This window comes from Haliaeetus albicilla, chromosome 24, assembly GCF_947461875.1.
Source record: "Haliaeetus albicilla chromosome 24, bHalAlb1.1, whole genome shotgun sequence".
In the NCBI taxonomy this organism is placed as follows: Eukaryota; Metazoa; Chordata; class Aves; order Accipitriformes; family Accipitridae; genus Haliaeetus; species Haliaeetus albicilla.
In genome coordinates, this window is record NC_091506.1 from 22,295,673 (window position 1) to 22,319,723 (window position 24,051).

Here is a 24,051-nt window from a genome sequence, read left to right on the forward strand (position 1 = left end):
GGGCGGGCGGCGGCCCGCCTGTCAGCGCCTCCGATGGCGGGCCGCCGCCGCTCCCCTCAGCGCCCCGCCGCTCCCCTCAGCGCCCCGCCGCCGCCGCCGCCGCTCCCCTCAGCGCCCCGGCAGCGCGGAGCGAGGGGACGCGCTCCTCCGGGCTGAGCGCCCGGCCCCCGCCCGGGGCCCACCGCAGCCCGCGGGGGCACCTGTCCCCTTCCTCCCGCCGCCGACCCTTCCAGCCGGCGCCCCGGCCCAGGCCGGGCCGGGCCGGGCTCGGCTCCGCTCGGCGGCCGGAGCGCCCCAGGTCCCCGCTGCCGGGGCTCACTCACCAGCGTGCTCCCGGGCGAGCGGCGGCCGAGGGCGGAGAGGGCGGGGGAGCGGGCCGGGGGCGGAGGGCTCTGCGCGCTGACTCCCGGGCCGGGGCCGGGAGCGGAGCGGAGCAGGCGCGGCGAGCCCCGGCGCCGCTGGCCCCGGCGCCGCTCGCTGCCACGGGCCCGGGGAGGAATCCCAGGAATGATGGAATTCTCCTCCTAGCAGGTGGGGAGAGCGCGGCGGCCCCATTGGCTGGGCCCGGCTATGAGGTCAGCATAATTAGGGTAATGAGGCGCTGACATCATATCCTCGCAGGTAGGGAGAGCGCGGCGCGGGGCGGCGAGGAGGAAGCCGGAGCCGCGCCGAGGCAGGCCCCGCCCCCGACCGCCAGGCCCCGCCCCCGCCGCGCCGCGCACAAAGCGGCCCGGCCCGGCCCGGCAGCGGCTCGGCCGGGGCCGGGGGTGTGCGGGGAGGGCGGAGGGGATGGAGCTCGATCGCCGCGGCGGCCGGGGGAAAGCGAGAGCGGCCAGGGGAGCGTGCGGGAGAAGGCGGGGGGGGGGGGAAGACAGCGAGAAACTGGCCCTGGCCGTGCCCGCCGAGGGACGCGAAAGGCGGCAGTACGGAAGAAGGCTGGGGTCGGGGCCCGAGCGGCTCTCAGCCGTACTTGAAAAAGCTTTTCTAGACCTAAACTTTCTCTTAAGAACAAAGGAAAGCGATTTTTAACAGCGGAAGTACGCCGCATGCGTTTCAAATTAGAGCGCACCGTCACTCAGCACCTGAGAGACGGCATTAACAGCCGCACACACAGCCACACCCGGCCCCAGTCCCAAAAAGCGAGCTTGTCGAGCCCAGGGCAGCGTACCGCAGGCAGGCGGGAGGACCAGGGAGCCTACGTCCGCGTGCTCAGTGCAAGTCGAAGACCCGAGGTCTGCACAGATGAAGCATTGCCTTTATTTTCTGTTTGCTGCTGGTACTCCTCGAGCAAATATTCTCACAGAACGAATCCCTTCTTGCATTTGATATGACTCACGCAGCCGTCTGAGGAAATTGCCGAAAGTCAGACTTCTGTGAAACTAGAGCTGAGCGATCACTCCAGTCAACAAAGAGCACTCCCGCACTTCCATTTCCAGAGCGCGAGCTCCCCGCTCCAGTTACAAAACATCTGAAAGTTTGCTAGTACGCAGGATGATCCAGTCCCTCAGAACCGGATTACTGCGACAAAGATCGCACCTGCTCCAGCAATCCCAGCGCCTCCCTGCCACCTGAATACCAGCACGTCCTCAGTCATTCCCATTGCTCTGCAGCAGCCTTCGTTCCAGGTTTGACATTTTCAAGACTCAAGAAACGGAGGAGCATGTCTCGCTAGAACGCTTTGCCCGTTTCGAGTAATTTCATGAAATTAAACTGTCAGACAGCTTGTACATATAAAAGAACCACTTCTCCAAAGCTGAGCTAAGACTTTACCAATGTACCCTGAAGAACTCGGTAATGCTGTTTTCTGCAACCAGCATTTTAGCTTGCATAAATTAATTACAGAGCAAGAGGAGATAGGGGAAAGCAGTGTACTCGTGTGCTGTTGTCCACATCGAACATCAGTCATCTTCTGGAGAATCAGGTGCCATAATGCTCTATTTTACCTTTACAAATGCCGCAGGGAGCTGAGGTTGCTTCAGGCAGCTCCTGGAATCCATCGCAAAGGGAAAGAAAGGGACAACAAATCAGCTTGAGCCCCACCACAAAAAAACCTTAGAGTGCAGATTTGTGGTGGAACCCGAAAAGAGCACAGGGCAACAGAAATACAAAGTGTCTCGGGACAATTCTGCTCATGGTATTTGTCCTGTTCAGCTCCTCCTCCTCTCGATGTGACAGACATATACGCTAAAATAATAAATGCAGAAGCATATAGTGGCAGCACAACTGTCTGAGTTTTCTCAAAGGAAAAAAGTACCAAGACACAGCAAGGTTTATTTTAGATGCTGAAACTGGGATTTATGTACGAAAGAGTGGAGGGAGCGCAGCTCCCACATTTACCCAGAGGTGCAGCCAAAGCAGCAGCCCAGCCAAGTGGTGTGGGAGGCTGCATGGAAGGGAACGGTCAGGGATGAACCCACACACCCTGCATTTTGATTCCTTGAAAGATTCAGAGTCCATGAAGGGTCTGTGCTGTCCAGTTCCAATTTAAAAAAAAACAAAACAAAAACAAAACCCCCCAAACAAGCTATCAAAATCATGCAAGAATAACCGATACTGATATATTTTCATATCCTTGCAAGGACAGGTCATGAGATCTCAAGGCCATCAAAAGCTAGCCAAAAATGCATTCCAAACACTAAATGAAACCCAGATTTAGACTCAACACACTCAGTATATCTAATAGAAAGATTTCAGTTGCTAAAAAACTGAAAGGCATATAGTGTAATAACAACCATAACGATTATTTTATACATTTCTTAAACTCTTCATCTGTGACACTTACAACAATATATGGTAATATTTATATTTTTTAAAAGTTGATATTTTATTAATAGACTACTGGAAAATATTTTCATTACCAGCAAGCAGAACAGGAGTTTGCTGATTTAGTATTTGGAAAAATGGCAGTCAAAATAGTAATGTAAAAATTATTTGAGAAAAAAAATAAAAATACCTGACAAGAAAAATACAATGACATACGGAAAACAAAACGAAATCTGAAACAGACATTGGTACATATCATGAGAATGGATTGCTGCACACTAATTACAAACCTTTTTAATATGTATCTTCCAGAAAAAAGTATGCCACTCCTGTTTACAACTGCTGGAGGGGAAGAGGTTGGAAGGGTTTCTTTAAACAAAGAGATAGAGCTCCTGGGACAAGGAGGAGCTTGAAAAAGGAGAGGTCAAAACAGCTTTTGATCCTTTGGATATGCTATTACAGCTCCCAGCAAAAGTTTTTAGATGTTTAATAAATATCCTGTTCTAAGAGTCTGAGGGAACACCAGCTTTCTGGGAACGATGACCCTGTGCATTCCCGTACAAACACTGCTAGTACAGACAGACTTCCCCACTAAAATTAGGTGTCAACGCTTGTTAAAACAAACAAACAAACAAACAAAGAATTAAGTGCAAGTTGTCAAATGTTGGAAATCTTTGAAAACAAATCTTAACAGTTAACATACCATAAGAAAACCTTGTTGAAGCTGCTGAACTCAACACATTTCAATGCTTAGCCAAGTTGTTCAAAAGGCAAATTCACAAATTAGTAAAGCAAAAACAATCTCGTTTGATGAACCATATTTTGGTTTGCTTAAGTGTTAAAATTTGTTTTCCATTTTGCACGTACTTTATAACTGAATGATATCAAAGGCTCTTTGCTGACTCAGATACCAGCAAAAACATACTTTGTTGAAACACAAAACCTGACCGAGACAGTTGGAGGTTTGTACCTGAACTAAAACAGAAGCAGTGCTTCAGCCCAAACTCAGGCACCCAGGCAGAGCACCCAAGGTATGATTCAAATCCTGGGACAGACTCCAGTTGCCACTCCTGTTTGAAATGTATAGTAATCACTGAAAAATTAGTGACGTTCTCCATACAATATAGCCAATGCAACAGAAGAAGCTTTAACCACTGCCATGAAGGAGCCAGGATTGTGAATGACTCTGCATCTTGGCTGTAGCAGTATCAGCAGCATCTCCTAACTTTTCCGCGGTGGAGGATGCCTGTCAAGCAAAGATTTGCTACCCTGAATTGGTGTAACAGCCCACGTCCCCTGGGCTCACTGAACACGTTGCAGAACGATGTGTTCACGCAGTTTCACGGAAAGACACCAGTATTTCACGAGCAACAAAAGTTGCTAGGTCATTTCTGGGTACATTTTGAGAAATTTCTTTGAACAGTGACCACTGTTGCACAACTTGGTTTAAGATTTTTTTAATTATTTTTTTATTTTTTATTTTAAATATAGCAGAGGGAAAGGACCCAAGGGGGGGGGGGGCAATGGGGGGGTGTTATATCAATTGCAGTTGCAGCCTACAGGGAGATCTGACGGCCTAGTTCTGCAGACCCTACTCAACCATTAATCTTGTAATTATTATTGAAATTAAGCCTGACATCTGTTCCATGACAAACTAAGAAAATAAAACATTTCCACTATAATAACAGTTGGTTAAAAATGCCTTGGGCAAGTATCTCCCTACATGTGGGCCACAGCAGGGATATGCCTTACTATTGTGAAAGACTTCAGTCTTAACTAGACATGGATACTCAATGTGGAAAGGGACTCAAACCTGTTTTGTTAAACTATTTTCAAGTGATTTCAGCTTGTAAGGCTAGCAGCAGGGGGCACACGTATTTTTTGACTGAAGCAACACACAGCAAGTGTAAAGCTACAAAGATGGTTCTTTTTTCTTTAGGTGCCCATCTAAGGATGCCCAGCTGGCATTCACTGCATGCAAAAGAGGAATTTAATCGGAGTTCTTCCAATTTCTTACTGCAGCCTCACTTTTGTTTTTCAAACAACAGCAATTCAGATACTTCAGTTACAACAGACAGGAACACATGAAGTTACCTTAAGTCTGAAGAGAAGCCCAAGATATACTAACCTCTGCACAAAGATGATTAAGTTCGTGCCAAAAGCAAACACTTTTTCCAAAGCTATCACAAAACACCGTTATTTGTCACAGGCTTAATAAGGCAAGTCATTGCTTCACAATATCTGTCAGTACGATTACAATGCATGCCTCCATCTATCCACACCATCTTTTAATAAAATAGGTTAATTTTACACCAAATGATAGCAGCTTTTAAAATTGTATCTCAAAATACATTTTATCACAAACAAATTGCATAGCCTCACAAGCAAACATCTTTTCTTCAATGTTAACACTGCTAAACTCTGAATCTAAAACTCTTCCCTGCAAAAATCTAGATTCGTTTGCACTGCACCTCAAAGCTACCTTATATAAAAACACACCCAAATTCAAAACACTGCAGCACATAAGATTTTAAAAGACACTTTAAATTTTTTTGAAGATTGTTTATTATTTCATTAGACCATAATGTGTTAAATTGCAGTAATTCCAGACAGACAAGTTGATCCAAACTGTAAGTTGATGGAGATGGTTATTTATTACCTGCTTCAAGACAAAGCTTGCCCTCTTCATAATTGTCTGCCCCATCATCCAAAGGAAGATTAAAAGAGACAGTATAATTTCAGTTGGAGCAGGGTCATAACAGCAGCATAATCTTCAAGCAAACAATGAGATACTTTCAGACTCAAACAGAAATATGAATACCACTAACTCTGTTCTTTCAGAACATTTAACCACAGGTACTTTTTACTTGCTTTGTTCTAGAGAAGAGGAAGATTCCACCCTATGGAGGTTCCCATAAGATGAAGACAGACAAGATAGCTGAGCAAAAAAAAAAAAAAAAAAAAAAAAGGCATGTCAGATTAGCAAATTAAAAGCACCCTTTGGCCATAACCCACTGGGTTTAATTTGTTAAAGTTTTGTTAAACACCAATAAAATGACCACAACTGGTTCACAGCAAAACTCTGGATAGCAAACTCAGTGTAAAAGAAAGGTCAGTATAATCAGTGATACACAGATGTAGGTAAATATTCAGAGTAATCTATTTATTATACACTTTTCTGATTCTGCCCTTCCTCCTGTGCAATAAACACATACATGTAATAGATTTAACTCCTTAAGAGATTTGTATCCTAACTTTTACATAGGACAAGAGAAACTTTAGTGCAACTGGGATCATTAAAATCCAGAACAGATCGAAGTTCACAATTAGATGAGAAATTTTTTTAATAGTTTACATTCTAACTCACTGTAAGCTACATAATTTACATACATTTCAAGGCTATAAGAAAAGGTTGTTTAGTCACCAGAATTTCTTCTAAACCAAAGACACCAGCAGTAGGTCACTGGACAAAAGTAACACGCCTGCCTAAAGGAACTGGACACCAAAAGACTGTGTAAAGCCCTTCTGAATATCCCCACCTATCAGCTCAAAGATGCATTGGGGAATCAACACTGGAAGAATCAAGCTAGCAATTTCTAGACGAAGATCAATTATCTCACCAGAACAAGTGGGCTTTCACCTCAGGTTTCCAGATGTGCCCTTACCACTGTGATTTCAGAATGGCTTGCAGGAGGCTACAGGCGACCCCAGCCCACAGCCTTGCTGCCTGCAGTCCCTGGGTTTATTGGGGATGGGAACAGGGCTGGAAGGTACCACATGGGCAGCTGCACTAATACAAGTGGAACATCGGACAGCCATCATTTTAGTCATGAACTCAGAAGGGCAGAAGGGGTTGGGGTTCTGGGTTTTCTTCTGTTGTTTTCAATACAAATAACACAATCATTTTCAATTTTATATTAGGAAGAGAATCCTGCTGAAATTAGTCACAAATAAACTAGACAAGGAACAGAGAAGATACATTCTTTAAATAAAAGTAAAGCAGAAGAAAACAGATGCTTTGCTTAACAGCATCTATGCAAGTACAACCTTTAAATATAATCCACTTAATTTTGTAAGAAGTTAAAGCCCAGTGATGTAGTTTCATCATCTACTGTTGTCTGTACAAACTCACCTTCCAATATCAAACTGCTACTGACTCAGTCTTCTACTTGGCAATTTTCTAATCCAAGGATGCAGGGTCAGAGTTAGCTGTGAGTGTGCAGAATGTGCACAATCTCATCATCTAGGATGTAAGCCCCAATACCAGACTTGGGAGACAATTAAAAAAAAAAAAAAAGAAAGAAAACAAGAGGCTGGCTAGATTTTATTGAAAATAATTTGGTTTTAAAAAGCCTTGCCCCAGACTGTAAAGCTGAAGCACTATGACTAAGACAGCATCATGAGACAGGCATTGGCAGGCTGCTTTGTATCAGCTTTCCCCCTCTCCTGCACCACTTCTTGAAGCATTCTAAGAAGCTACTAACTTCTTGGATCTCACTATTGTCTTGTACAGGGAGTGAGCCAGACATTTCATCACTGCACAGGAGGAAGACAACTTGAGGATAGCAATGTTAAAAGAAAAAAACAAAACCACCACCCTCCTGCCCCCCCACACCCCCAAAAAAACCAAAAAACAAAAAACAAACACAAGCCAACCACTGAATGCCCCCTTCTCATGCTTCACTACTGATTTTAAAATAGGAGGTCTGGAGAAACTTTGGCAGGAGGCAGAGATTAAAAAAAATAATCCACTGTGTGGGAAAACAACCTTTCAAATTTACCAAGTATACCATAAAGCTAGATAGATTCCATGTAAAAGAAGTAATACAAATTAATTCAATAAAGCCAAAATGAGATATTTAACTAAGCTATTTACTTAGCTTGGTTAATTGAGTAGGGGAGGTATCTTAAACATCAGGCTCAAGTCTTTCAAAGAAGGTCTTACAGTACAACAAAGGCAAGTGAAGGAACCAAAAGACAGATGGTTATGACTTTTTTTTTTTTTTAAAGACAGTCCCTTATGGTTGCAAACTCCTAAGAATCACATTCTATTCAAATTTAAAACCAGGAAGAACCCTCTATAGCCATTACACTTGCATGAAGTTTCAGTCAGATCAGAATATCGGTCTTTGCAGCTGCATGACCTCCATTTTCTCAGAAAAAAAAAAATGTGCATAACTGTCAAAATAGCCATCCACCATTAATGAAAAGGTTTTGGCAGAACACTGGATTCTGAAGGCAAAAATGCCATGTAAGTTCTTAGACTAAAGATGTAACTGAAACATTTGGAGTTCTCATGAATAATTTCAGAACGTATAGTCTGAAGCTTCCTGTTCATGTACAAAAACTTAATCCATTTGTTAACGTTTCTGATTTAACAAGTCTGAGTAAGAGGTTAAAACATGCAAGAGTAAAATGATTACAGCCTCTCCCTAAAGTAGCCATTAAGTTCAGGATCAGTTAGCAACTGTGCTGTAGATTTTTATCTAGAAAAACAGGTAAATAAGGTCACTGCAAAATTTTATGAAATCATAGTATCAAAAGTGACAGAGCAGCTGTTCACTCAAACAAAAAATATACCAGAAGATATCTATACAAAGGTAATGTCTCTTCTTCCTGCAGTAGGTAACACAAAGACAATTCATTTTCTACACATTCAGAATATATGGCCAGCAGAAGTGAATTTGAAAATGAAGAATGCTTTGTCCTCTGTCAACACCTTACCCATGAAAAACTATCACACACACAGTGACCTGACATTCTGACCTTCAAAGCATATTTCAATTTCAATTCTATTTTTAAATTAATTGCTGGGAAAAGGCATGAGTCACAACCCTGCTTGGATCCCCCTCTACTGGACACTCACCAAGTGCTATGTTTATTCTAAAGTTTCCCAAGTTGGAACAGGCTCTAGCATTACCTCCTCATTCAATTTAAAGAACACGGACCTTACCGTTCAGTTCCCTAAGCCACCCAGGAATACTGGCTTCTATATCCCTCTGTATCTTCCCAATTTGGCAAAGATGTTTGTTGCAAAAATCAGGAAGCTATGGGATACTATAAAGTCCAGCTCTCTAATAGAAAGGAATCACACTTGTTTAGCTGTATGCTACCTAGAGGCACCTTGTTTATAAGGTTGCAGCTGTTACTCTCCATCTGTTAGTCAAATTCACTGACATTGAAGGTCAACCAAATCTAAAGAGAAACCTCGCTGAAGCACAGGTGAGAAATACAGTCTCTGCAGTTGAAACAAAGTCAGGTGCATTCAATATAGCTGGTATTTGAACAGTCATATAGCCAGCCACCTGGAGGAACTCAATACTCAAATACTTGGAAAAACGGGAAATGAGCAAGTGATAAAGAACACATCTTACACATGTTGATGGAGGAAGTCGGCATCCTGTGTGGTACAGTTTTATGCACTCCTCAAACCTTGAAGTCTAGGAGCAGCCAAACACCATACTGCTAGCCAAATGGGTTGCTCACAACGGTAGGCAAGTTAATAAAGGGACACAATACTGAGATTAAGGACTGTAAAGAGAAGTGGAAACCAGAATCTACAGTTATGTGTCCAGTCAAATTTTGATTTCCCATTCATCCTGTCACCTAGTTTATTCCCTCTGAAGCATGAGATAGAGTTACATACCTCACTGGCACTGTCGATCTCAGAGCCAGCTAGGCCCATGGTGCTGACTCACCTACGGAAATCCTTAATACTTTGATTGGGTCCAGGCTGTTCATTACAAAGAAGACTTTTAAGACATCAAGGAGTAAATCATCTGCCTGGTTGCCTTTAATGAAAGCACTGTTACACAGAGAAAAAAGGGCATGGAGCATGAAACAATATCCATGGTGGAACAGCCAAACCAGAACAGAAGGATGTCTGAAGAACAGAACGAAAGACTTGAGAATTAAGTCAAGAAGAGAAACAATAAAGCAGTATGGAAATGGAGCGGGAAGGTATAAACAGGAAACTTACAAGTGGAATGAAAAGCTAAAGTGACTATTTTTCATGAAAGAACAAACACACCTCATTACGACAAAGAGTTAGTAACATATTCCCATGTACTAACTTCCCGTGCAACAATCACTAGTATTTTAGTGGATTACAGCTGTATGACCATAAGAAATCATTTCCACATACTGTTGAGGAACTTCAAAGGCAGCTAACAAGTCTGAAATCAATCTCTCTTCTCTTAAAAGTTTTACATAGCAAAACGTTGTAACAACTGCATAAAGTATTTTATATTAACAATAGAGAGGAGTTCAGACTGTAAGCTGCTCTAGGCTATGATTCATTCATGGCTCTCTGCCAAAAAAATAAATACATTCAAGACCAATGGCCTCAAGGGGAAAGGTAGGCCACTTTTTAAAAAAAGTATAGAGATAAATGATTTACAGAACAGAATACAGTTTAAGATTTCAGCCTATATGGATGATGAGGAAGGACTTTCCTACGTCTCAGAGATTTACTGCACAGACTTGAATACTGGCAATGTATCAACAGATGGAGTAAACTAGGAACTATTAAACTGGGATTTGTGAAACTCTCTCCAAAGAGCAAGAAATGACCCATTATATTGCTATACACAAAGAAAGTTCATAAAGCCAAATCGAGATATGCAATGGGTATTTCAGCCACGCAAGACAAACATGGCCAGTTCAGATTACAGGCACACTCTGCAGTAAAGTAACACCTGTAAAGGGAAAGACCAATCCACTGGCAGCATGACAAACAGTTTAAAGGTTGGGAGGGTTTGACGCCATACAGCATCTGCTGCACATAAAAATGTTTAATTAGCTGCTAAACAGCAAGCAGTACATTCCTATTTTTGCTGTGAGAACATTATTTCTTGAATAAATGCCCTTGCTTAGCTAGCAAGGTTCAGAATGAAGATAGCTGCTTCGCTACAGGAGCTGAGGCCAACTCATTCTCACACATCATATTGACTTGTAATTGACTTTTAATGTTTTGAACCACCATTTCAGTAGCAAGCACCTTCTGAAACACCAAAACCACTTTTAAATACGTCTTTCTTTAATATTCAAAACATTATCTTTAACTGTATTGCTAATGGCCTTTAAAAGAAAGGTGCTCTTTTAAATGCTTCCCTAGAGTTACAACTGCATTTCATCATTTGAAGAATTCTAGATTTAACTGCCACTTATACCCAGACTTAGCAGTAGTGAGGAACTGCAGAGATGGAGAAACACTGAGCCTCTTACAATGCAAGATATCCTCATAGGATATTCTATTTAAATTTCTAGCACACACACATCTCCAGGGTACCCTCTTCTCAATAAAAGGGAAAACAGCCACAACTTCAAGGTAACAAATAAAAACCACCAAAGGGAATGAGCTGTTAGAATCCAGCCTTCACTTATGCTGCAACCATACCCCAGGAGGGGTTCAGCAGTGTCCAGCTGTACTAAGACATCACAGAGTTTTTTTACCTTTTTTTTTTTACTTCTGTAGATTCAAGCAGCCCAAGCTATATGTTGCCATTAGTCTCAAAAAGGAATTACATACCTATTCAACAATGGTAGTAATGTATGCATTTTAAGTCAAGCATGTGATTAAATGCTTTGCTAGTAAGAATTCTCAGCCAGATGTTGGGCAATCTTATGACACATGATCTCTCTCAACCAGTGCTTGAAGCAGTTACAATTTATGAGCCAGTGGTTTCACATCCTGTGGTGCTGTTATTTAACCAGGTTTTAAAAGCCCCATCCTCACCTTTTCATGTAAAAAACAAAACACCCCACCCCACCCCCCACCCCAAAAAAGGCACAGGTTGGTCAGGATGGTTTTGTTCAATTATATTAATTCCCAGTATGGCTCATAATGTAAAACTTCACTTAACTGCACTATTACAGGAGGAAGGAATGAGCTCCTTAAAAGGTAAGAGTGTCTAGTTTTGCCACTGCCTACTATTTTTTTTTTTTGGTCATATTGCTTATTCTGTGGATAAGTTTTTGCTCCATCTGTGCACCACAGATGTCCTTTTTTTTTTTTCCTTTCAGCTTATACATTTCTACGCAGCACCTAAGAAAGCCTGCATCCTTGAGGGGATTATGGGAATTAAAAAAATGCAATAGTTACATTTTCATTTAAAGACATAAAAAGGAGATAAATGAGGCAAAATTTGGAATAACATTTTAGTTGTTAGCCGTAATTATCTGGTAATGTATTCAGTACATGGAATAGATTTCTAACAATCCAGTGTGCAGCAACTAGCATTTTTTAAAAACATAAAAACAACTGTAGTTTTCTGCTTACAGTATTCAATTCCCAAAAGTTGACTACAGCAACAGAATTCAGACACACACAGAGAAAAATACAATTTCACTAAGAGTGATCTCGTTGACTTTGTCGAGGACAAATCCTCACCAGTATTAAGCATCCTCTCCTTTAGGAGTTAAGTCTTACTTAGACCCTTTCCCATACAGCCTTAAAAGAAAGTAAAACACAATTACAAAAGAAAGCCCTGAACATATAAAATTCAGTTACATTAAAAATAAATAAATAATTCTGCTAACTATTCATGCAGAGGGTTATTTCTGAAACTGTCCTGTTTCCCACAAGGACTCAATATATTATGTGCTTTCAATTTCAGTTTCCAAATTTTTTTTGTATCTTAAGACTTTCACAGATGAGGACTTCCCATAATACAATGAGCCCTACTAAAAATCTGCTAACACCAAATTGCTGGTGTAAGAATCAGTCTTTTGTCCATGCTCTTGCCCATATGCAGTTTCTGCTACAGTGTACTTCATTTGGAATAAAAAATAAAAGCTGTTACCTCATTAGATGACTAAAGCAGGCAGTTCTGCCAGCACTGCACTTCTTACCTGGTAACTGTTTCATTCAGAAGGTCATGACTCCATCCTGAATCTTTTCACCTGCTGTTCATTTGTCCGCAAGCTTTGTATCTGCTGGGGTCTGTTTCTACCACTGGGATCAGTATTCTCTGTTCTTAAGAATTTTCCACCAAGCATACCTAAGTAAGTCAACATCTGATTTCAGATTTCTTTTTACTAGAGCTCATGCTGAAACGTAAAAAATGGTATGGCTATTTCAAGTCTTCACTACATATGAAGTTAATTTTAAGGTGGATAGGGTATATTTTGTATAAAAGACTTCTAGATTATCCAGAAAGGAACCTCTTCATGCAAACAAAAAAATCCAGCCAAAACCCAAGGTTAACTTAATTTAAGCAGTGACTTTAATTTCTGAGCTTCGTTTCTTATAATATAAACTTTTCAGATTGGGGACTTTGGCCTCTTACTAATAGACACAGAGAATGCTAGTACCATACATGCAAACATTCTTTAGTTGAAGTCACTTCTTTTGTAGAATATGCCACCATAAAAAGGGTAGTTGGCCTCCTAATATCAGAAAAGGGACATTTGAGGGGATTTGTCTTGATAATGCAGAGTGTTAGGAATCTGCCTATGACCTTAGAAAGTTCCTATTTCACAGTAATATTTTCCAAGAAAATTAAAAAAAAGACCTAAAAAAAAAAGACACATTTCTTTCCTGAGTCTGGATTCAAATTTGCCACTTTAAACACAAATATTTTAAAATAATCAGTATTTAAAAGTTCCCCTGTGATTAAAGTAAGCCTCAATGAGTCATATTACATACAATAACGTATTTTCTGTCTTCTTTCTTAAATTTATGCTTTGAACTCCTCCCTGGAAACAATTAGCAGCCAATATCATTCCAATAATATTTTTTTTTTTAAGTGAGATCACTAAATCAAATGTAGCTTGAGAGATGGCCCTCCTGATCCCATAATACACAAGAAAAAGATACATGCTAATCAGGAAAGATAACTTTTATTTCCATTTACCTTTAAAATTATTTTTATCATTAACACTCTCACAAATAAAATTGAAGTGTTCTCTCAATTTATTTCTATTAAAAAAAACATCCAAAATTAGCAAACCCACCTGACTCAGTGCAAAAAATATTCTATTTACAACAGATACTCCAAATTTACTGCATCACACATGAATACTGCCAGAAATGTCCATTTTTTAATGGCATGATTAATGTAACATGTTATGTACAAGTCCATTTTTCTTTAGTTTAGCTAATTTAATTAAGCAAGGGAGAACAAGTTTTATCTTTGTGGACAGTATTTTCAGGAAAAAAAAAAAAAATCAAAGAATCAAACAATAGGTACTTTTGTTCATAAAATTCCCAACTTTAAAGCACTTGGATAGAATCTTCTGCCAAACAACACGCATTTCATAAATCTGCACAAGTAGGTGCTGAATGTCAGTGAAAGTATGACTTTCCTTCCCGCTATGACACTTCTGACAATGCTTACCCATCAGATGGGCAGTTGTTATCTCGGTCTCATGAAAGGAACACACAATTTTTATGAAAGGACTTGATACCTTACAAGCTTCTCATTTCAAACACTCTTTCCCACACTGAAAATCATTGTCAAAGTTTTTGGATTCAGAATGTCACACATCCGAGAAAAAATTTACTTTTCCTGAAGCCTGCCCTGCAGAAGCACCCTGTAAGCATCTTCAGAAGAATTCTAGGGATGAACTTGTAAGTGCAGAAATAATGTATTTTGAGAGGACAGTTTCATATCTACTTAAAACTTAATGCACTCACCAGTTCCATAAGTCCCTGATGGAACTAAAATTGGGACAGTGAATATTTTGAAAGATCCTGAGGGTATTTTGAAAAATAAAGCTAGCAATACATAGAAAACGAGTGGCTTTGGTTTTTAATTCATATATAAGATAAATCCTTTTAACTCAGGATTTCTGAAAATCCAAGCTATAGTATACAGGAAAATTCATTTTGGTATTTACAGAGTATAATTCCTTTGCCCTACTACCATCGAACCTTCCCCTGCTAACAAAAGGTCCTATTTTAGTAGAAAAATTGGGCATGTAAATTATTAGAACAGACTTCTTAAATGCCCTTTAATCTCCTCAAGTAGGCAAAGCAATGTCTGCAAAATATTTTGAGAAAAAGTACCATTTATTTACCCATACACAGTATATCAAGACTCAAGATGTCTTCCTTAACCATCCCTTTGTCATTTTATATAATTTCTTCATACTGTAAGTTACAGATTTCTTTGCCCCTAAAAAACAAGAGAGACAAAACCCAGAAAACATCAACATTTAGGAAGGCTAACTCAAATACTAGGTTATTACTACATGAAGTAAAGTATTTCCCTGGAAGAATGACAGCCTAATCCATCAGGCAGACATGCAAATAACCTTCTTGTCACATTCATAACACAGTAAATAATGACACAAATAAATATTTTTAATGGTATCAAAGCATGCAGAATAGAATAGGTTCATTCTGAAGGTCTGACAACGTTGCATACAAGCACATTGTATAGACAATGACCAAGGTATAGCAAATGTAGAGATTCATGATAAAACTCTTAACTAGTACAGAGGGAAACAACTAATTTACATCATTGTTCCTAAATGCTAAATACAGGAAGGCTTTTAAACCATCTGGGTCTACTGCAGACCCTCACCAAACCAATATATTATGCTTTTCAAGCCCCTTCTGATAAGGGGGAAGGAAGGAGAGAGGGGTGAACCAGGACAAAAGAACAGTCTGCTCAAGCAAGACCAGCAAACTCTGCATGACTGGAAGACAACAAACTTTAAACTTCCAAATCCTACTTTACCAATTTCTTCCGCTAATCAGATTGTAGTTGGCCTTGCTTGATGCTATACATCAGGCACCTGGTTGCTTTGTTGTAGACCAATTCTACGCAGTTAGAATTGAGAAGCGTCACACTGATGCCCATCTTGATTAAACGTAATCAAACACGGTGCACCACCAGCAGCTTTCCAGGTCAAACAACCCAGAGCATTGCTATGCAAAGGCTTGTGAATTAAAAATGAAAACAGAGAACTGTTTTTTCATAGGAAATGTGCTGCTGACTGTTGAGGTGGAAATCTGTTCTGGTTTCAACAAGTTGTAAAGTACATTGTAACCTCCTTGAATATTTTGTTATTGCCTCATCCTAACTAATGGCAGCTATCATTTCATAACTGAGAGAACAGCACATCTGCAAGAGAATAAAACTGCTCGACTTGCATAATGAAATGACATCTGTGTCCTTAGGTAAAAAAAAGATAAAACTGAAGTTATGATGGGTATGGAAAACCAGATTAATAAGGCATATACCCAGGTGAACTGAAAGAAGCCAAAATAACAAGATGATGACAAACAGCTGTAAGTTGGCAACACTGCCAATATCAGAAATACAGCATGGACACCAGTGTGAATACCCTGTCACAGGGATATTCTGGACCAATTTTGCTTCAGAGTAACCTGCCTGTCACTTGTTTATAATAAACCTCATATGAAGCCAGAATAGCTGTCATACTCTAGCATCATCCTGCAGTAGCCCACAAGCAGCGAACTTTGGTAAATACCATACCTTTATGCTAGGCCTACAATGAAGGAAGGCATTTCTCAATTTCATAAAGATACAGAAGGATTTTGCAGCAGTCATTTCCTCCAAGCTTTTACAAGTTTTAGATACGAAGGGATTGAGGATGACTCCCACACAATTTGTAAAGTGTGCCCTTAGAGTTAAACACTTTCTGAAGTTCTACCAGAGATAAGCCTTCTCTTACAGACTTAGAGCAAAAAAAAAGATGAAGAGTTGGGTTGGTTTTTTTTCTGGGTTTAGTCATCTAGTATTTGGAAACTTAAAACCAAAATATTGTCAGTCTTGGCATTTCAGCAGGGTTCTGAGATCCTAGCTAGTGGAGCTACTTGTTTTTCCTCCTTCCAGCTTTTTTTGATTAAAAAACCACCCCAAACCAAAAAAATAAAACAACATAAAAGACAGAGTGACTTTTCAGATTACAACACAGTCTAATTACACCCTTACAAATTCAAAACTGAAAAGGCAAGTTTTTAATACTGCACAAAAAGCCTTGATTTTGACACTCACATGCACAGATTAAAAAGTATGGTACGTTATACTTAATACTATCTTTCTTATGCTTATTTAATAGAACACTGTTTACCTGACAACACTGACTAAAAGTACACAGAAGCAATTTAGCCAAAAGTCATATGGTATAACACACCAGAACACAAGGAAAGATCTTCTGGAACAAACAAGCAACTTAGACCCAGGTTTAGCCATCTACTGCATTGGACTTTTTTGGGGGGGTAAAAAAAAAAAGGTATGGTAATATTTGATTTTGAAAAGACCTTAAAAAGCAATCAAATGAAGATAAAATACTTTAAATGGAAGATGCATTCAGTATGAGCAGTCCAGAGTCACAAGAAGTCAAATGAGTATGCAGTAAAGTACATGCTCTATTTCTGAAGGAACGTGACGGAGAGTAAAAAGCCTATCATAACAAATATGCTGTATATAATGTTTTGCACTTCTTGTGTCTCTAATTGTAATTTAAATAAACTCAACTTTACCTTTTGTAAGGAATCATCCATATATGTATTTTCAACCTACAAAACCATGTGCATCCCATATGTAAGCTCAAACTTTTCTTTATTTTATAGGTTTTTGCTAAAAGCAAGCACACTAATGTGGGCTTTTCTTTGCAGCATCTCAAATAACAAGTAAATAATCATGTAAATTCTGAAGCACCTCACATATCTGCATTAAATTTGCACAATGTAAGAATTCCAGTTGCAGAACAAGGCCAGACTGAGCTCAGGCATAGCACATAAATGAAAGAAGTGGTTCCAGTCTCCAAAGCTAAAACTATGTAACTGTACGGCTTTGAAAGTTACTGTCCTGTCTCCTAGGTACTATACTTCCAGGATACAGCCCCTTGCATACTGAAATTGCTCTGCCAGAATCGATGTTGTTCTGCCATTCCAGTAAAGTCTGTGTACTTCTGGAAGCACAGTATACCATGTGTCAAATCAACAGTAACACAGCTGATACAGCCCTGCAGGACTGTAATTAACTGCGCTGGCAGTGCAGCCTGCAAGTCAGCTTGTTCTATCAGCTTGCCAACCTACTCTGCCTCTTGCAGCAGCCCAACATAAAGAGATGTTTCTCCTTCATATTTTCCCCCTGCAGGGAGCACTCTACTGAACTCCACCCACTAGAGCCTTATGTAATAAGATGCTTACATTTCTGCCCTAGCACATCATGCTACAAAGCAAAATACAGGTTTATACATACAGCTGGTTTCTTAAAGCAGCCCTCAGGGTGATGAGTCACATCTGTAGTAAAAGTTAATGGTTGTAATTATGGCTCAGTCTCAGAATCTGAAGCAGTTGGACCACATGAAAATGTCTTTCTACTTTAGCTATGAATCTATGACTTGGTGGTTCCACCTCCCCTTTAGATTTTTCCACTATACGATACAGAACAAAGACCTAATGCACATGGAATCAAGACCACAAAATTTCAGTGTAAACATAAGTCGTATCTGGTTTTACTTAACGATCCATGTTCATTTTTTTGGAAGTGTTAGTGTTGTAAGATAGTAATTTGGCTATAATGTAAGTCCCACAAAGTTTCCTGGTACATATGCCTGGCTGTAGTATTCTTTACTTCCTTTTGAAAAGAAAAACTAACGCATATACTGCTGAAGAGCTGTCATGTGGAGGCAAATAGTTACATAGTGTATCACACACAGACACATGCAAACTTTTTTACACATGTTTACAGTGAAGTGCAGTGATATGCAGTATCTGCTCAGGCAGCTGATGAAGACAGCAGTTATCACAAATCTACAGAATATTTTATATGTAAAGATGTTCCTTATAGTTTAAAAAAATAAATTCCTTGAAGACACAGTATACTAATATCCCAATTCTAAGAAAACAAATGTTATTCAGAGCAGCTACAAGCATTTGTGCTAACTTAAAAGTATCTTGAACAATCCCTTCAACTGATGATTTAATTCATAGTATTTTATTTATAAGAAATTTTCAAAACTTGCAGCATTCCTCTAGTAAGATATAAAGAAGAAATCTAAGAGAAGTATCAACGTCTCCTTCAGAAGAGCTAAATACAAGAACTTCAGAGTTAGTTCCCAAAGACCACGCAGACTCTGGCTATGTGGGAAAATAAATCAAATGATGGTGCCATCTCTAATGGGAAACAGAGAGGCAATCTCACCACAGACTTGAAGAAATACATAGGCACATTTTCAAAAACTAAATAGGGCATTTAACAACAAACAAAAACATAGAGCTTGAGCTCAACTTTAAAACCACATTGGCAGAAAAAGATGAAAAAAGTTCTCTTAAATGGGTGGAAATTCTTTATTTTGCTTGTGCTCCTTGCCAATAATGTTAATACACAGCATGCCATCTCAGCAACAACTACTCCTGATTTAACATTTAATTTAGAAACATGCTGTACATTGGACTACCATGCTACAGACCAGAGAATAGGCATTTCGCTTTTTGTTGTTGTTGTTAAGATAAAACAATAAGCTAAGGAAATAATTTTGTGTCACCACTACATTTCAAAAAGAATGATGGCCATGTAATGAAAACTAATTCTTTTGCAAGCAGACATAGGACAAAAGTACTTGTACAAGTTACTAGGAAAAGCAAGAAAAAATAATCAGACCTTATTTAATGGAGCCACTAATTTCCTGATTCTCTTTCATAATTCACTATTCTTAACATAAGCACTGCAGAAGGACAGAGCCATATTCCTAAAGTCTCTAGCAGAAAGTGTGAAAATAGTTCTTAGGGGAACAGTACATTAGACAAGTCTTGGTTAAAGAAATACAGCATCCTTAGGGATTAAATTTAAAAGTTCACTTTCCTGTAATACACATTCCTTGCTTGAGTCAAACAAATACTTTCAATGTAGGAGCCACAATGTTTTGTCTGTGTACAGTATGTATCTATAGGAATATTGGCTGGTAGGAGCCCCTAGAAATGGCAAAGCAACGTGAGCAGCATTAATGCCTGCCACCTAGTGACGAAGTTTTTAAATTAAGAAATTGTGATTGGGAGAAAATCTTCATTAGAAGATACAGCAAAATTTAACATAAGCTCTATCATAAATGTTTGGAGAGAAATGTTTAAGAAAAAACAGGCAAAAGGCTTCTCCTAACTAACTCCTCAAGCCATGGAAACCCATCCCTCCTAAATTCCAGGGAAGATCACTGAAGATCATACAAATACCTCATCTGCAAAATACTGAGGTCACGCCCCTGGTCAGTTAAATTTTATTTCTTCTTCAATGTGCACTACAACGTAGGTTTTTATTGCAAAAAATACTACTTCTGTACTTCTCTCAATCTTCAGTGAGCAAAACTGGTGGTGCTCTGGTAAGGCCCACACACAGGCTTGTCGGGAAGCAGGGCGATGCCTACTAGCAAGTGAGGCAACACTCACTTTATGTGCAGTGGCACACATTACAGAAACACTCCTGATCCTAACTGAAGCACCAGAACACCCTTTCTCCAGCCAGGGTGGCCTGCACAGCAGTGCTCAGGAAGGTTAGCTCTACAGGCAAGCTTTGCATTCATTAAACAGCATTCAGAGGTTAGGAAATGCCAGAAACAGTCCTTTTCCAAATCTAACTCATTTCCCTCAGCACATAATCTGTGAGTAACCCCAAAAGATCAATCCTGAATTCTGTTGCTAATGGTTTTGACCAGATTCTGGCAGAAGTGCATAAATACAGTTAAAATAAAACAAACTACATTATGCTAAAAGTAAGAAAACTAAACTCTCCCAAGCCTCCTTGCTCAAATTTGGCTTGTGTTTGAGGCAAAGGATCATAATTGCTTTGCTCTACCTGAATCAAACCGCAAAAAATGCATTTTCAACACTAATAGCACTAGTAGAAAATACATGGGTTTAGATATAAGTGTTACTCTATGTAACTGGCTGGTTAGAAGACAACTAGAGTTTGTTCTAAAGCGAAAAAAAAAAAAAGCAACTACATATAAACCAAAAAGCAGTTAAGACAAAGGAAAGAAAAGGCATTTCACAAACACCTAGTTTCAGGTGCACAAAACAGAAAACACAGTAAAAATTACAAGCCCTACTAAAAGATGCATTAGGACCCCCAAAAAGTCCTAGTAACAATAGAGGCTGTAAGTGATTTACTGCATGACACACAAAAGGAACTAACAATACCCAGAAGTGAGTTTCTGTCTGGCAGAACAGACAGAAGGGGAGCATAAATAATCTCACAAAGCTTAACTATTTTTATTCATAGTCTTGCAGTTACAAACAGCTTTCCTCCATGGGTCAGTCAGACTGCTGACTTTCACAAGCACTGAATTCAAGATGGTAACACTGTCTTTGACCACTCCCCTCCAATTATTTCACTCTACAAAGTCTACTCTTAATGGATTTAGAAACAGATAGGTTACAGCCGGTATTTCTAAAAGAGGCATGTTACAGCAGAAGCCTTTACCACTAGCAGGTAATTTTGACAACAAACCCTATAAGAAAAATGTCACCTATTTGGTTGGAAACATTACATTAGAAACTAATACCTGCAATACACCTAACTCGTATAAAACATAAATTTGCTTTTCTCAGATGGAGCTGTGTCCTTAGTCTCCTCCAGCTACTAAACAAAGTTAGGCAATAGTTTTGTCAGACTCCTTCCAGTTAATAGAACTAGACTATTAACAGAAACATATAAAAAGTACAACTGTTCGTGCTTATTTTACTCGGCAGCCCACTAATGGTCCTGAACACTGCAACTTGTGTTTCTTTACAAGGAGGTAGGAAGCATAACGTGGAGCCACCAACTTCAATACTAAATGGGAAGGGAACAACAGCTGCAGAAGTCTGGATAAGGACTGCTCAGTAGGAAACTATACAGCTGCTTTTAAAACTAGTAATGGCATCATTTGTATGTAATTGCTTTTGTGGAAGAATTAGGAATAGGTATGAATGAGTTCAGAAAATTATTTGAGCAACTTCATGCAAGCAGCAAGGACTTTTCACTTTGCAGGAATTAAGACTATCCCCGATCAGAGTTTTAAGTAAATTAAGGCTCAGGTCTTAAGTCCTCCTTTTAAATCAAGCTGCAGTGCTTTCAGCTTTTTAAAATGTAAAAATCAGGTCACCTTAAAGTTAGATTTATTCCAGAACTCAGGAAACAGGATGAAGCTTCACCTATGTAACTGGCAGTAACTTTCATTCAGTTAGGAAGACTTTGATAGCTGAAAAGCATCCCTAGTTTTCCCATGTTTCTATAAAAGCAAGTCCTTTTTTTCCCTTCTACACATTCTCTCACACTGACTTTGTAAGACTCTTTTTGTAAAGTAATTAATTTTGAAGTATGAGAGTTACAGTAATATCCAACAGTCACCAAGTATAGGCTCAGTTTGAAATACATGATGTCTTCAAAGACACACCTGTCTTCCAAGGCTGAGGAAAACATCGGTTCCTGTCAAAGCTCTCTCCCTCAAAACTCATCCCCTCTTTTATTTTATGATGAAATAACCTTACAGTCTACATAACACACCAATACTACGTACTGATCATTTAGGGATCCACTCACACGTAGAAAGCCAGAGTGAATTATAAGGTAATTTTTTCTGGTTTTTTTAATACAAAAAGAGCAGAAGTAGTGCAAATCTGGCCCATATATAAGATAAAATTGAAGTCAGAAGTTGTTTTTTTGTTACTTCTGGGTTGTTGGGGGGTTTGTTTGTTTGTTTAAGAGTCATATAGACTCCAATTCCTTTTGGCATTTTACAATTTCTCAGTAGTTATATAAAGCTTTTGCTTTAAATGTTACTTTCATTTTCCAGGGGCTTTCAATTAGACACCCAAAAAGTTTATTCTTTAAACTCTTGTAACAAGACAGTCTTGGGGCCCTACAATTTTTACTTTGTGAAATCAGAAAGCCTATGCTGATAGAAATCACACACATTCTTACCAGCTGTTAGTATGGTTTTAGCACTCTGCACTATACTGGAAGATCTCACAATTCCTGAAATGCCTGCAGATAGAAAAGCACACAGATGTTACCCATCTTAGCAGTTCTGTGGGGATTTTTTTATCCTCCAGCATACACAAAGTTAAATATTTTTCCAGTTATACAATCAAGCCAGTCTGAAAGTAAAACATACACTTAAGCTGAGAAAGTTTGTTACTGTTCTGCTTTGTGATACTAATTGAAAATTTTCTCTAAGCTAGTCTAACTTACTTTATATATAACATACAGGGAAAAGAACCCCACAAATCAATATTAAAACAGATAACAACCAGTAGGAATTAATCAAATTAATTTATTTGTGTTCCCATTATTTCTCTACTAAGATGACTAGTCATAAAGGATTCAGAGTTGTTTCATCTAAGTGCTGGTATATTAACTTTCTAGAGCAGAACAAATTATACTCATTGTTTACTTCAGTATGGAATTGGGATTTTGCACTTCTCTGATCAAGCAGAGATGCCTATATTGTGCAGTGTTTGTCTGGCTTTTTTAAATTAACAGCTTTTGGAGATAAGGCTCATTTACCACTTTGTACTATGGCACATTCAGTTCTCATTGTCCAGTGGTTCTTAGGTATTCAATTGAATAGTATGTAAAACATTAAAACTTTTTTGGGGAAGTATTAGATTTTATCTATTCTAACACATACGTATACAAGCATACTGATATGTGCAGAACAAAACTACTGTACTTTACTAAATACTTAAAAATGTAGAAATGCAGCAGTCCCAGAGTTGTCTTGCAAACTGAAAGTCATTCTTCTGCATTAACCAGAATGTAGAATATAATTTCAAATATTACTTTTAAATCCTTCTTTCAAAGCTACTTCTATAATGAAGAACAAAGCTTAGGGAAATCCACAAATAAGGAAGAGGGATACAATATTCCACGGGAAAATAATTTGGTGGGGTAGTGGTAGGGAGGGGAACAAATCATGTTGAGCTAGTAAAATACCTAGAGACAATGCAATTCAGCTTGAGTAATCAGCTTTGTCTTGTAGGATTACCAAGTGGCCTGTCTTGTCCTTTACCTAGATTCTTAAATTAGGAAAATCTTTTGGCCACAAAAGTGAGAGAGGGGTTTTGATTTGTTCTCCTAAGAGTATAAACTGCTTGGCTTGAGAAGACTAAATCTATCCAATCTTTTGATACTGAACTGCTGCACCACTGTGCACAGCCCACAGTCACAGCCATGCCTGCAACACCCTACATAAACACAACCACAAGGATAGCTAGCTCAGGGTGAACAACCCAGAGCTCTAAAACTATATGCAGCTCACAACACTGCAACTCCTGCTCCCAGATTCAGCTATTATCACATTACTGTTGCAGTCCAGCCACAGCAGCAT

General features: G+C 39.4%; 2 protein-coding genes across 7 annotated transcripts in view; both read right to left on the reverse strand.

Annotated features, from left to right (window-relative positions):
* The window catches only part of VGLL4 (vestigial like family member 4), a 92,161-nt gene extending 91,607 nt beyond the window's left edge, over positions 1-554 (reverse strand). Inside the window, exon 1 of the mRNA XM_069769783.1 lies at positions 324-554. The gene's annotated coding sequence lies outside the window, so the exon portion shown is untranslated. The remainder of the gene's footprint in view (positions 1-323) is intronic.
* Positions 555-2,544: 1,990 nt separating this feature from the next.
* Positions 2,545-24,051, reverse strand: part of TAMM41 (TAM41 mitochondrial translocator assembly and maintenance homolog) — a 35,982-nt gene continuing 14,475 nt past the window's right edge. Inside the window, exons 7-9 of one of the 6 annotated variants that reach the window (XR_011322008.1) lie at positions 22,644-22,706; positions 6,384-6,548; positions 2,545-5,701 (exon numbers count right to left, since the gene is read on the reverse strand). Coding sequence is in view for 5 of the 6 variants with exons in the window: in XM_069769776.1 (XP_069625877.1) it covers positions 6,439-6,548; positions 22,644-22,706 (173 nt within the window). In the remaining variant the exon portion in view is untranslated. The other 5 variants (XM_069769779.1, XM_069769778.1, XM_069769776.1 and 2 more) reach the window with 5 other exon arrangements.